The sequence below is a fragment of the Rhamphochromis longiceps genome, linkage group LG3 (genome assembly GCF_057381845.1).
Source record: "Rhamphochromis longiceps isolate RC_006_pf linkage group LG3, R_longiceps_female_GT1.1, whole genome shotgun sequence".
Lineage (NCBI taxonomy): Eukaryota > Metazoa > Chordata > Actinopteri > Cichliformes > Cichlidae > Rhamphochromis > Rhamphochromis longiceps.
Genome location: NC_140559.1, coordinates 3,237,905 through 3,253,137, shown reverse-complemented (window position 1 = coordinate 3,253,137; position 15,233 = coordinate 3,237,905). Strand labels below are relative to the sequence as shown.

General features: G+C 44.2%; 1 protein-coding gene across 1 annotated transcript in view; it reads right to left on the bottom strand.

The window, feature by feature from the left end:
- Nucleotides 1-15,233, bottom strand: part of LOC146672534 (protein NLRC3-like) — a 58,531-nt gene that overhangs the window by 4,657 nt on the left and 38,641 nt on the right. Inside the window, exons 2-8 of the mRNA XM_085401346.1 lie at nt 13,667-13,796; nt 13,310-13,411; nt 12,239-12,317; nt 11,891-12,077; nt 9,962-11,762; nt 8,866-9,039; nt 8,049-8,222 (exon numbers count right to left, since the gene is read on the bottom strand). Coding sequence (XP_085257472.1) covers nt 8,049-8,222; nt 8,866-9,039; nt 9,962-11,762; nt 11,891-12,077; nt 12,239-12,317; nt 13,310-13,411; nt 13,667-13,785 — 2,636 coding nt within the window. The 5' untranslated portion in view covers nt 13,786-13,796. The remainder of the gene's footprint in view (nt 1-8,048; nt 8,223-8,865; nt 9,040-9,961; nt 11,763-11,890; nt 12,078-12,238; nt 12,318-13,309; nt 13,412-13,666; nt 13,797-15,233) is intronic.

Sequence of the window (15,233 nt, the reverse complement as noted above, 5' to 3'; positions counted from 1 at the left end):
ACAGTTTTGAAGTGATGGAGGAGCTGCTCACAGTAATTCCAATGCATGGCCAGACCACCGCTCAGCAGATATTTACAAGCTGTGTGATGCCATTGAGAATGTTGGTTTGCCATGGAAGAGGTTTGTTGGAATAACAACAGATGGAGCGCCATCAATGACAGGGAGGAAACATGGACTGGTGGCACAAAACAAACTGGAAGAGGAAGGCGTGGAGGAGGCCATTGCTCTGCACTGCATCATCCATCAGCAGGTCCTTTGCAGCAAATGCCTGAAGTTTGACAATGTGATGTCTATTGTTGTGAAATGCATCAACCAAATCAGATCCAGGGGCTTAAAGCACCGAAGGTTCTGTGCTTTTTTAGAGGAAATGGAGTCAGAATATGGGGATGTGCTCGACTTCACTGAGGTACGTTGGCTCAGCAGGGGAAATGTATTAAAGAGACTTTTTGAGTTGAGAGTAGAAGTGAAGCCTTCATGGAGAAGGATGGAGTTAGTGTTCCTGTGCTAACTGATCCCAAATGGCTCATGGACTCAGCTTTTCTTGTTGATATGACACATGAGCTTAATGTACTGAACAAGACGTTACAAGGCCAGGGGCAACTTGTCAGTGCTGCCTATGACAACGTGAGAGCATTCTCCACAAAACTGGCGCTCTGGAAAGCTCAGCTCTCTCAGACAAACCTTTGCCATTTCCCAGCATGCAAGGCACTCGTGGATGCAGGCACACCATTCAGTGCTGACGAGTATGTTGATGTCATTTTGAGGCTACAGGAGGAATTTGATCACAGATTTGCTGACTTCAAGACACACAGAGCCACCTTTCACATTTTTGCGGACCCCTTCTCCTTTGATGTGCAAGATGCCCCTTCTGTGCTTCAAATGGAGCTCATTGAGCTGCAGTGCAACTCTGAACTCAAAGCAAAGTTCAGGGAGGTGAGTGGAAAAGCAGAGAAGCTTGGACAGTTTTTGAGAGACTTGAGCCCTAGTTTCCCTCGGCTTTCCCGAATGTTCAAGCGGACCATGTGCCTTTTTGGTAGCACATACTTGTGCCAAAAGCTCTTCTCCACTTTGAACTTCAATAAGTCCAAGTACAGGTCCAGACTTACGGATGATCATCTTCAAGACATACTGAGGGTCGCAACTGCTTCCTCCCTCAGGCCAAATCTGGCTCGGCTATGCGAGAGGAAACGCTGCCAGGTCTCTAGCAGCAAGGAGTAGGCAAGAGAAGCCATGTTCAGAAGAACAGTTCATTTTCTCCAGTGTTCCATTCATGTTCAGAAGAAGGTTATAGAACTGTTAATACAGACATTTCAATCTAAACACAGCAGATATAGAAGACTGAAAGAAAAACACAAGTTCACTGACTAAAAATATCTTATTATTATTTTATTTATGTATTACAGATTGATTTATTTTCTTATTAATTCTTAATTTGTTTATTTATTTTTCATATTTTGTGTTAAAAAATAAAAATAAAGAGATTTGAGAAGATTGGAATTTTTTAACCATGCCTTTCTTGTGGAAAATCTAATGCGGCCCAGCCTCACCCAGACTCTGCCTGCAGCGGCCCCCAGCTAAATTGAGTTTGAGACCCCTGTCCTACACCATAAATCAGTAAGAGAGGGTACGACCTCTCTCATGGCCCCAAGTGGTGTGTGCATGCCAGAGCACTCTGGAAGGCACACAGAGTCTTTACAGACTACTCAGGATCAAACCTCTATCATCATGCAATCGATTATACAACTCTAAGCATATATGAGTAAATATTTCTAAGCATAAATGACAATCAACAATATAAACCTTACAGCTGGTTTTAATAACAGAATTTATTTGTTTCTCAAATGAGAAAGAGCTATCGAGAAACACTCCTAAATCTTTAGTTCTGAACTTTTCCAGTGGGCCAAGGTCGACATTATCTGCTAATGCTAAATAGGCTGCCGTTATTAACTAATGCTAATTTGATGTGAATTAGCATTATGCACTAATGCTAACACTTTTTAACAATGTGAGTAGCTAATGCTAACACTATTTCCCTTAACTTCATAACAATGTGAACGGCTAATGCTAACACTCTTTTTCCTAGCATTACAACATCTGAGCTGCTAATGCTAAGTAGTCCGCCATTAGCACCTACGTCTAATTTAAGGCAAATACGCATTAGAACCTAATGCTCATATCGTTTTCCTTTGCTTTATAGCAATGTGAGCAGCTACTGCTAAATAGCATTAGCTAATAACAGCAGTCTAATTTAATGCAAGTTAGTATCATTTGTATTATGACGATGTGAGGAGTTAATGCTAAGTATGCTGCCATTAGTGGCTAATTCTAATTAGGGGTGAATAATTATTACAAGCTAATGCTAATATCGTTTTCTCTTCCCTTTTAACAATGTGAGCAGCTAGTGCTAGGTAGGCTGAAGCTAGCCGCTAATGCTAAAGCTAAAGATAATTTGATGTGAATTAGCATTACATTAGTGAAGAGTTAATGCTAAGTAGACTGCCATTAGCAGGTAATGCTAATTTTAGGTTAATAGGAATTGGCAGCTAATGCTAATACCATATTTTCTTGCTTTAACCCTTTAAAACTGGTCAGAGTGGGCACACTCCGTTTTGTGCAACTATTTTTAAATCCCGGTAGCACTGTAACCACATGAGCTAGCGCAATAAATTTTTTTGCATATGAAACCTGAGGAGTTGTACTTACATCTTATGCCATCAGCTTGTCCTAGGTTACAGTTTCCTTCCACATATGCTTAGGACTCATATTGCACTGCTGGAAATAGTTTATTTTGATGCATATGCTGTTATTTTGCAAATTTGCAGTATAATATGTATTTTCGTTTTTCCTGCAGTATATAAAAATTGGTGTATTTCAAAAATAAAACTATGAAGGCACTCAAAATAAATTTCCTGTGGTGGGAAACTATTTTGTGCAACTTTTTTGTATTTACAGTTTTGAGGGATAAGCCTCTTAAATTTTTCTAACTAGAAATATATGTTAAAAAAACAAAAACGATTTTCAATTTTTTTGTAGTTTATTGCACTTTTTTGCAATTTATGTAATTACTATGCACTTAATACATACATATTATTAAAATTTAGGCTGTAATGGTTGTACTGATGTATAGTAACTTGAAATGCTCCCAAAAACGGCTCTACAGCATGTAAAAATATAATATAAGCTCTGGTGGACTTGGTTCTATGGTAGGTCTTAAAGGGTTAAATCAATATCAGTAGCTAATCCGATTGTTCAGTCTGACGTCAGGTGAAGTCATTTTTATGCATTTAAGAGCTGTGTTGAATTCAACATTACAAACTGAACATTAGAACTATCCTCTTCTCCAGGATTTTCCCGATTTAACATTTCAATATGATTCATTTTTGTTCTCTACACCTGCCGTCATCACTTCAATTATTCCCACTGTGGATTTGATCATATTGTTTGCCCAGCATCTCTACATTTTCCCATCCATACTACCTGTAGCTCATTAACACTATTAATACTGGAAACTGCTGTTGAAGCCTGATGGTGACACTTTCTGGTGAAGAAGTGAATTGCAGTAACAGGACTGGCTGGCTTATGATACACTGGACATTTCCAGCGCTTTGTTTTCTCTGCTCACAGACAAAACAGATACACGCATGTATATACAGCCCACGTCCAGCTATGCATGCACTCCTGCTGCTCCATTTCTATAGAGAATAAACAACGTAACACAATCATTCTCCATTGTTTTCACTCAACCAGCTGCATTTAATGAAGGAGTTTGAATTTACTTTACAAAAACTGCTGTTGTTTCCTGTCTGCATTCATGTTCTTAACTGTACTCCACACATTCTGAACTGGTGTAGTTCTTCCTAAAGTACTGCAGTATTCCTGCCAGTACATCCTCTTAGTTTTCCTAACTGTTTCCTCTGATGCTCGTTGCTATTCTTTCCTCAATGCAAATTCATGCTAAGCTCCTTCATATCCATCCCTGTTTCTAAACCTGTAATAATTGCTTTAATGTGTCTTTGGCCTAATTATGAGTCTGTCCACATGTTTTTAGTTCCCCACTTGCTTTGGTTTCTTAGCTCTGATTTTCTGAAATTTATCCTTGAAATCATTTACTGGCATCTCTCCCTCTCACTCCCACTTATCCACTTTTCTTGTTTTTTACTTATTTTTTGCTCTGGTTTACATCCCAAAATCCTCTAGTCTTATAGTATACGACAGCGGATCACTTGTAAACATCGGTGCCAAGGTTGCACATCTAATCTTGGACACTTTTAAATCTGACCCTTCCTGGCCGCCAGAGATTCTACGCGGCGCGGAGAACAACAAAGGACGGGCCGCTCATCCGAGGCGCAGAACAAAGAAGCGCCGTGGAAAACGCGCTGGTATTAGGAACAGACTGAGACAGCAGGCGCATCGCGCACCACTGCCCAGTATCCTACTGGCCAATGTACAATCCATGGAGAACAAGCTCGATGACCAAAGAGCAAGGGTCACCTTCCAACGTGACATGAGGGACTGCAACATTCTGTGCTTCACGGAGACATGGCTGACCCCCACCGTGCCGGACCAGGCCGTAACTCCGTCGGATTCATTCTTTGTGCTCCGCGCGGACAGAACGGCAGAGTCGAACAAAACCAAAGGTGGAGGAGTGTGTTTCATGGTAAACAGAAAGTGGTGTGATGCCAGGAGCATTTCTACTCTCTCCAGCGGCTGCTCGCCACATCTGGAGTTCCTGAGCATTAAGTGCCGCCCTTTCTATCTGCCCCGTGAGTTCACCTCAGTCATCGCCACGGTGGTCTACATCCCACTCCAAGCGGACACAGGTATGGCTTTGTCCGAATTACATGATGTGCTGAGCTCGCTTCAAAACAAGGACCCGAGCGCAGCCCTCATTGTAGCAGGAGACTTTAACAAAGCGAACCTCAGACAAGTCATGCCAAACTTTTACCAGCATGTCTCGTGTCCAACGAGAGGGGATCGGATTTTGGATCACTGCTACACGCCATACAAGCAGGGCTACAAAGCTGTCTCACACCCGGCTTTTGGGAAGTCTGACCACAACGCCATCTTCCTCATTCCCCAGTATAAACAAAGCATACGGAGGGAAGACGTGACCACGAGGGAGGTGAAACGGTGGACTGCCCAATCAGAAGCTACGCTACAGGACGCACTCAACGACGTCGACTGGGACATGTTCAGAGCATGCGCAGTCGACATCAACGAGTTTACGGAAGTAGCAGTATGCTTCGTCAATATGCTAGCGGAGGAGATTATCCCCACTGTGAGAGTCACCACATTCCCAAACCAGAAACCGTGGATGGACAGATCGATCCGCACTGCAGTAAACGCCAGGACCGCTTCCTACAACGCGGGTCTCGCCACTGGCGATATGAGCGCCTACAAAGCGGCCTCATACGGCGTGCGGCGCGCGGTGAGAGATGCCAAACGCCGGTACCGGGAACGTGTGGAGTCCCGCTTCCACCAGGGAGTATGTGGCACGGACTATGCACCATTACGGACTACAAAGCCAGGGACACTGCGCCGATCAACGCTGACTCTGCATTCACCAACGAGCTGAATCGGTTCTACGCCCGTTTCGAGGTTAGCCAGGCGGCTAATGCTATCTACCGCCTGACTACCGAGGACAGTGACGTCATCAGCGAGAGACCGGTGACCAGCATCGCGGAGCATGACGTCCGAGCGGCACTGAGGAGAGTGAACACAAGGAAAGCGGCGGGGCCAGACGGCATCACCGGCCGTCTGCTACGCTGCTGTGCTGACCAGCTAGCAGGTGTGTTCACTTACATCTTCAACGTGTCCCTGGTGAAGTCTGTGGTCCCCACATGCTTCAAAAGATCCACCATCATCCCTGTGCCCAAGAACAGCAAACCCTCATCCCTGAACGATTACCGGCCAGTTGCACTGACCTCGGTAGTAATGAAGGTGTTTGAGAGGCTGCTGAAGAACATCATCTCCTCCTCCATCCCAGACACCATAGATCCGCTGCAGTTCGCCTACAGATCCAACAGATCCACAGAGGATGCCATCGCCCACGTCCTACACACCACTCTCAGCCACGTGGACAAGAAACAGGGTAACTATGTGCGAATGCTGTTTGTTGATTACAGTTCAGCGTTTAACACAATAGTGCCCTGCAGACTGTTCACAAAGCTCAGGGATCTGGGACTTAACAGCCGTCTGTGTGCATGGGTGTTGGACTTCCTCACTGGCAGAACTCAGGTGGTGAGGGTGGGCAGGTGCTTCTCCAACAGCATCACCATCAACACAGGAGCACCTCAGGGATGTGTCCTCTCGCCACTGCTCTACTCCCTCTACACTTCAGACTGTGTGGCCACCCATGGCTCCAACACCATTGTGAAGTTTGCTGACGACACAGTGGTGTTGGGTGCCATCTCCAACAACGATGAGGCGGCCTACATGGATGAAGTGAAGAATCTGGCATCGTGGTGCCAGGACAACCACCTCCAGCTGAACGTCAGCAAGACAAAGGAGCTGGTGGTGGACTTCAGAAGGGGTCAGCACAGAGACTACAAGCCCATTATCATCAATGGAGCTCCAGTGGAGAGGGTGCAGTCCTTCAAGTATCTTGGTGTCCACATCTCCTCAGACCTGACATGGGCTGCCCACATTCAGGTCCAGACCAAAAAGGCTAGGCAGCGCCTGTATCACCTACGACAACTGAGGAAGTTCAGGGTCTCTCCAAAGATCCTCAGGATTTTCTATACAGGCGCTGTGGAGAGCATCCTCACAGAGAACATGACATCGTGGTTCGGGAACAGCTGTGTGAAGGACCAAAAAGCTCTCCAGAGAGTGATCCGTACAGCAGAATGCTGCTGCAGGATTGCTCTCCCCCCGCTTCAGGACACCTACACCAGGAGATGCCGGACTAGAACATCTGTGCCGAGTATAACCTGGAAGTCCCGAGGTCAAAATGGGAGATGACCCCAAGGGTGGTGGAGAATGACCGAGCTAAGATCCTGTGGGACTTCCAGATACAGACGGACAAAATGGTGGTGGCTAACCAACCGGACATAGTGGTGGTAGACAAACAGAAGAAGACGGCCGTAGTGATCGATGTAGCGGTTCCGAATGACAGCAATATCAGGAAGAAGGAACACGAGAAGCTGGAGAAATACCAAGGGCTCAGAGAAGAGCTCGAGAGGATGTGGAGGGTGAAGGTAACGGTGGTCCCCGTGGTAATCGGAGCACTAGGTGCGGTGACTCCCAAGCTAGGCGAGTGGCTCCAGCAGATCCCGGGAACAACATCGGAGATCTCTGTCCAGAAGAGCGCAGTCCTGGGAACAGCTAAGATACTGCGCAGGACCCTCAAGCTCCCAGGCCTCTGGTAGAGGACCCGAGCTTGAAGGATAAACCGCCCGCAGGGGCGTGCTGGGTGTTTATATATATATATATATATATATATATAATGTTCTTCCTCTACACCCCCCCCCCAATTTTTGCACATGTCGAGGAGCGTGTCAGGCTACATTTCACTGTGTGTTATACTTGTATAACTATGCATGTGACAAATAAAGAGCCTTGAACCTTGAACTATCCCCAGAACACCAGAGTATTCATCTCCTGGTTTATCCTATGGCCTCTTTGCATTTTCTCCAATCATCCCTGTTTCTAGAGTCTCGCCCCATCTGCAGGCAGTCCAAAAGAAACTGCCTCTGCCATTTTCTTCTTCTTAATCTTTGATTTTTCTCTTCACTTTCTCCATTGGGTCTTCTTAGACGCACTTTCCAGAAAGCAGCAACATTTTTTGTGCCCCATTTTTCAAATTGTGCATATTACTTCAGCTTAATATGTTTCCTGTTTTGTTTTTACACAGGTCATGTAAAAGAAATCCTACCAGAGACTCGACAAAGCTGAACTGAAAGACAGCACAGGCAATAAATCACAGCAGCACAGAACTTAAGCACACATATATAAGGTGATTTAACAAATCATGTCTGTTGTAAATGAGTAAGCCATTTATCGACCTGACTCAGGTTTTAAATCATCATCAGAAAAGACTGAATCCTGACCTGAGAATCCCAAGTGTACACTTTGGACTCTCCACTGCAGAAAACAGAAGCTTCAGTCCTGAATCCTGCAGGTTGTTGTTACCCAGGTCCAGCTCTGTCAGACGGGAGGACTGGGAGCTCAGGACTGAGGACAGAGCTTCACAGCTTCTGTCTGACAGGTTACAGCCACTCAGTCTGAAGAAATGATGACAAGAAGACATGAAACACTTGTGTTAAAGTATATTCATGGTGCCATGAGGAGCTACTACATTTACAATATTTCAACACTGTTTCAGGACATGCTGGAATCCTTATTGCCTCATGTTACAAAAAACAAATGTGGCAGTTTACTGTGACTTGCATGGATTCATTAAAAAAAAAAAAACATACGACATTCTCACCTGAAAATATGTTAAAAGTTTATTTTGTGACCCAGAAAGAGTAATAAGAGCAATATTAAAACTAAGTAGCTGCAGCCATTGTTGGAAACTGGAATTGGCTGGGCCACGCTATGAATTCTGGGATATGGTTTTTCTATTTTGTTTTCCTGGTGGAAAATCAGGAGAATTCCAGGAGAATGGTGGCTCCGGGAGATTTTCGGGAGGGGCACTGAAATTCAGGATTCTCCCGGAAAAATCGGGAGGGTTGGCATGTATGTTTCCAGGACATGCTGGAATCCTTATTGCCTCATGTTACAAAAGACAAATGTGGCAGTTTACTGTGACTAGCATGGATTCATTAAAAAAACAAAACATACACACAATGTTAATTTTTTCCAAATGAAATTGATTAAATGATGTTAATTGATGAAAAAAAAATCGATATTGCTTGATCTGACCTCAGCGTTTCCAGTTTGCAGTATTGACTCTTCATCCCAGCAGACAGAAGCTTCACTCCTGAATCCTGCAGGTTGTTGTTACCCAGGTCCAGCTCTGTCAGATGGGAGGACTGGGAGCTCAGGACTGAGGACAGAGCTTCACAGCTTCTGTCTGACAGGTTACAGCCACTCAGTCTGAAATCAAGGTGGAAGGGAGACAAGATCAACCAAACAAATCAGAGCTTTATTGCTTTTTTGTTGTTTTTAAGCAGAAATCAGTGAGGTGCTGGTAGATTCTGTTCTTTTGGTTTATTACCCAACAACACACACATACACTAATATTTGTGACTTTTGTAATAGTAGCATTTACAATGCAAAGCAACAGCGATCACAGATTGAAGGGGCCTGAATAAAACTACAATGCAGGGATTTTTAAGATGACCTGTTCTTCCAATTTCCAAAAACAGATTTCTCCAACCTTACAGTTAAAAATAATTCTTTATCTCATACTGAATCTTGGTGCACCTCCCCCAGTTTATTAAAATGAAGAGGTGCTGAAGTTGCTGTAAGTGATGTGTGATGCCACTGATTTCCTTCCTGATCCAATACAAAGTAAAATTCAGGCTGGTATCTGCGATACTGATGAAAACTATTCCTTCAGAATCAATACAAGACATCATAAGAAAATATGTTTTGTATAACATAAAAAGCCTGAATTTTAAAATATTCAGTTAATAATCAAAAACAAATGTGACTGAAAATAATAAAACTGAGAAACACATTATGGCCATTGCTACGGGCCATTCGATCTTTTTACAACCATTGCAAGAGCTTGGTTGGCATAGCCGGCAATACGTTGGATAGTAATAAGTCCGGTGGGTGATGGGCTCCGCCAGGGCTGCCCTTAGTCACCGATTCTGTTCATAAATTTTATGTTTAAAGGCTGTATCAAAAGCTCATTCAAGTTACAATATTGTGGTCAAAAGTTCTCCTTTTTTCTTTTATACTATACAACTACGCTGTCTCATGGTTTTAGGACATGGATCTGTCATGGAAGAAATCTATGACCACTTTTAATCAACATTTTAAAAATAAACATGATCACAGATTTACTCACAGAGCCTTGTTGGAGGCTTTGACCACTGGCAGCATTCTCAGAAGAGCCTCCTCTGAAGCAGAGTATTTCTTCAGGTCAAACACATCCAGATCTTCTTCTGATGACAGTGAGATGAAGACCAGAGCTGACCACTGAGCAGGAGACAGTTCACCTGTGGAGAGACTTCCTGATCTCAGGGACTGTTGGATCTCCTCCACTAGAGAACGATCATTCAGTTCATTCAGACAGTGGATCAGATTGATGCTTTTCTCTGCAGACAGATTCTCACTGAGCTTCTTCTTGATGTGCTGAACTGTTTTCTTATTGGTCTGTGAGCTACTTCCTGTCTGTGTCAGCAGACCTCGTAGGAGACTCTGATTGGTCTGCAGTGAAAGACCCAGGAGGAAGCGGAGGAACAAGTCCAGGTGTCCATTTGGACTCTGTAAGGCCTTGTTCACAGCACTCTGGTGGAGAGATTGAAGTTTTGGTTTGTTAAATAATTTAGATTTCTTGGAGGTTGTTTGTTTGTCTTCCAGCAGATTGAGTCCAGAGTTGATGAAGGTCAGATGGACATGAAGAGCAGCCAGAAACTCCTGAACACTCAGATGGATGAAGCAGAACACCTTGTCCTGGTACAGTCCTCTCTCCTCTTTAAAGATCTGTGTGAACACTCCTGAGTACACTGAGGCTGCTCTGATATCGATGCCACACTCTGTCAGGTCTGATTCATAGAAGATCAGGTTTCCTTTCTGCAGCTGATCAAAAGCCAGTTTTCCCAGAGACTCCATCATCTTCCTGCTCTCTGGACTCCAGTGTGGATCTGTCTCAGCTCCTCCATCATACTTGACCTTCTTCACTTTGGCCTGAACCACCAGGAAGTGGATGTACATCTCAGTCAGGGTCTTGGGCAGCTGTCCTCCCTCTCTGGTTTCCAGCACATCCTCCAGAACTGTAGCAGTGATCCAGCAGAAGACTGGGATGTGGCACATGATGTGGAGGCTTCGTGATGTCTTGATGTGGGAGATGATCCTGCTGGCCTGCTCCTCATCTCTGAATCTCTTCCTGAAGTACTCCTCCTTCTGTGGGTCAGTGAACCCTCTGACCTCTGTCACCATGCCAACACAGTCAGGAGGGATCTGATTGGCTGCTGCAGGTCGTGTGGTTATCCAGAGGCGAGCAGAGGGAAGCAGTTTCCCCCTGATGAGGTTTATCAGCAGCACATCCACTGAGGTGGACTTTCTAGGGTCAGTTAGGATTGTAGTTTTGTGGAAGTCCAGAGGAAGTCGACACTCATCCAGACCATCAAAGATGAACACAACCTGGAAGTCTTCAAAGCTGCAGATTCCTGCTTCTTTGGTTTCAGTAAAGAAGTGATGAACAAGTCCCACCAAGCTGAACTTTTCCTCTTTCAGCACATTCAGCTCTCTGAAAGTGAATGGAAATATGAACTGGATGTCCTGGTTGGCTTTGTCTTCAGCCCAGTCCAGGGTGTATTTCTGTGTTAAGACTGTTTTCCCAATGCCAGCCACTCCCTTTGTCAGCACTGTTCTGATTGGTTCATCTCTTCCAGGTGAGGCTTTAAAGATGTCTTCTTGTCTGATGGTTGTTTCTGGTCTGTCTGGTTTCCTGGATGCTGTTTCAATCTGTCTGACCTCATGTTCCTCATTGACCTCTGCAGTCCCTCCCTCTGTGATGTAGAGCTCTGTGTAGATCTGATTCAGGAGGGTTGGGTTTCCTGCTTTAGCGATGCCCTCAAACACACACTGGAACTTCTTCTTCAGGGTGGATTTAAGGTTACGGTGACAAACTGCAGCTTGAAGCTCTGAATGAGAAGAAAAATAAACACTCAATTCCAAAAAGAACTAATCTTTAAAACATGTTGCTCCATCTTCCATCTCTGGAAAATGTTCATTTATCCAGCAGCTTAAATCTTTAGATAAATCCTCTTACGTCTCTGCAGACGGTCAGCCAGCTCCTCCTGCTTCATTCTCCTCAGGAAGTCCACTGTGATCTTCACAAACGCCTCTCTGCTGCTGCTCCTCTGACTCTCTAAGCATTCTGGGTAATCTGGACTCAGAACCTTCTGGATCTTCTTCAGCTCGTTCTTCACAAAAGTGATGATGTTGTCCTCCAGCAGCTGGAACAGAATATTTATGAATGAGCCAATCAGACTGAAATCATGGAGCCAAACATCAGATCCATGTTGGACACACTGACGATCCACTGGTCTACAAAGAGCAGCATGGAGATGACTGTGAACAGAACAGATGTAACAGTAGTTGTTGTACATGTACAGACCATAAATATGGAGTCCAGCTGTGTTTGATGCTGCTGGGCAGACTGACCACTGGGAACCTCTGAGCTCTGCTGCTCCACTCTGTGGAGGAACCATGAAGGATTAGATCAACACAGGATAAAGATCCAGGAGTTTCTGCTCAAATAACTTCATCTGAATCAAGTCTGTCAAGTTTTAAACTCTCAGATTGTGAACATATCAGTAATTTTCAGTCTGTTTTCATGGACGTCCTTTCAGTGGTGATGTCAGGGATGATTTTGAAGAAGCTCATCAAACTGAACCATCAGCAGATCACTGCTCCAAAACCAGAACATGATCCGAGTCTCCCTCCACCACCAGAACACCAGCTTTACTAACGTGGTAGATCAGTGTAGTACAGATCAATAACTGATGAGTCATTTGATCAAAATCACTGAGTGCTTCACGTCTGACCCTCTGATGCTTCTGTAGACATTTTGCATATTTAATGAATGTCTGACAGTTTTACATTCATTCTATGAACACAGTGGAAATGTTGTGTTATAGTCTCCATGTTGTTTCCAGCATCATAAATTCTTAAGTTCAGAAAATTAGATTCTTTCTTCACAGCTGAAAAACAACAACATTTATTCTCTATTGAAATCTGCATCGTCCACTCCAAAGGTCACAATCTGAAGGTAACATCTGGTTTTGTTCCCTGTGGTTAACTCTGAGCATCAGTATGGTGGGATTTATCCACTACATCCACACCACTGTGGTTCAGTGTTGTCCTGATGGAGTAACAGCAGCCAGTATGATCCAGGCTTTAGCTGCTGGGTCTCTGTGTGACCTCTCAGACTGTTTAACAGATCAGACACAAAGAGAATCAGAGCAGCTCTGTTCTTTAAAGACAAACATGAACCCACTCAGGTCACACTTTCCCCACAGATATGAGCATCACTGTCCTCAAACAGCAAATGACCAAGTCGAACATTTGGATCTTTTCTCTTTCATTGTTTTCTTTTTAATGAATCTTTGTAACAATCTGAGGATGTTTCAGGTCATATTTATCCAGGAAACACAAACATGTAAAGGAGTCATCACAGCTCTCTGACCTCGTTGCTCCAGGTTCACCACTGAAGAATGGAGGGTGATCTTTGGACCGGTCACTCCTCACAGACGGACAGCTGGACCCTGCAGACTGTGACCTCTGACCTCTGCAGACACAAACATGATTGAAGCAGCTGTGATCACACAGACTGCAGATAATGCAGCTGTTTCCTGTCAGTAACATCCTCTTAGATTAGAGTTCAGCTTTTTACAGGAAAACTGGACAAAACGGATTTTTGTTACAAACTCATTTTCATTTCCTCTCAGCTCACAAACACAGTCAGACAATCAACCAGAGTCAACACTGATTATAATGTCAGTGCAGAATTATTTCTGTTACTCAGTGAGTTCAGCTCTCTGACCTCGTTGCTCCAGGTTCACCACTGAAGGCTGGATTTAGATCTTTGGACTCGTCACTCCTCACAGACGGACAGCTGGACCCTGCAGACTCTGCTCTGTCCTCCTCTTCCTCCATCATCATCTTCAGTCAGTCTGAGAGGTAAACCACAAACACTCAGTGAGTTCACATTAACAGGAGGAACTGAGTTACAGTCGCTGACCTCTGACCTGTCATGTGACCATGAAACCAGGTCAATATGTCTGTAGGTTCAGTCATCCAGGTCATGTGATCTAAGGAGCTTGGAGAGAAAAGAGACGTCTTTAAGTTTCTGGAAGACGTTTCATCAGAGAAGCTTCTTCAGCTCTAAAACCAAACGGTGGAGAGTCCCAGATATTTAAACCTGAGAGGGAAAGAAAGCATGTCGCTGACCCACCACTGATGTTATTTCAAGGAGGAAACTGAGAGCCTTTGCACCAGGAGCACAAACATCAGCTCCAGCAATGATCCACTGATGTGTTTTTATTCCATGTATGAATGTTGTTATTGACAGAGATGACGTTTGTGTGTCGGTGATGCAGTGACTGTTGTTGTTACCTGTACAGGCTGGTTAGACTCTATGAAACAGATCATACAGATCTCTGCATGTTAGAAGAGACTATTAAAGGTCATGAATGAGACAAAGGCAGGGAGGCGTCCTTTACAGCTAAACAGCAGAGTGAGAGAACAGCCAGCACCTCTACATTTATCACATTATACAGCACATGTATGATACTGACAGGGATGAGAAGAATTTAGTGATTCTGATCCCATCATTGATATTACTTATTGATTCTCAGTAGCTCTGCTCTGACAGTCACCACCATCACTGAGCAGCATATCAAAGACATTTGTGCACATTAACTGCATGTTGTGGCTCAAATGTTTGTGCATGTTGGAGGCATTTCCTCTTTGTTGTGATCAGTGTTGGTCATTACTCAAAACAGTCATTATTACACATATTACACAGAACACTTTAATTAAAAGTAATGGAGTACGTTACTTCATTACTCCTCATAACATTACTTTGATGTTAAAATGAACAAATGAGCATGTAACAACATAAAGCTGAGGTACAGCCCCACACACCAACACAGATCCTGATGAGGTCACGTGATGTTTCTCTGAGTGTTTATGAACACAAATCAAAGATGAAACAGCACAAAGACACTTCAAAGTGATTCTACTGTAGAAACATGAACAGGTAGAAACCTGCAGCCTGACTGCTCATCACTTTGTTACCTGTTCAAGTTCAGCAGCAGCAGCTCACTTTATCACGGTGCTGGTCTGGGGTCAGTGTTTACTCAGCTTTAACCTCACTCTGGGTTCTTGGCTAGCTTAGCGTTAGCTTAGCGTTAGCTTAGTGTTAGCTTAGCGTTAGCTTAGCGTTAGCATGCTGTGTGGCTAGCTCAGCGTCAGAGCTCTGCAGGTGTCTCGTGTGTAAATATTAATCACAGTGACAGTAAAGGAGGTAAAGGGCTGTGACGTCATCACGTACGCTGCGTCCTCTGTGGGCTCTGAGTGAACTCAAAGTACAAACTACAAGTACACAA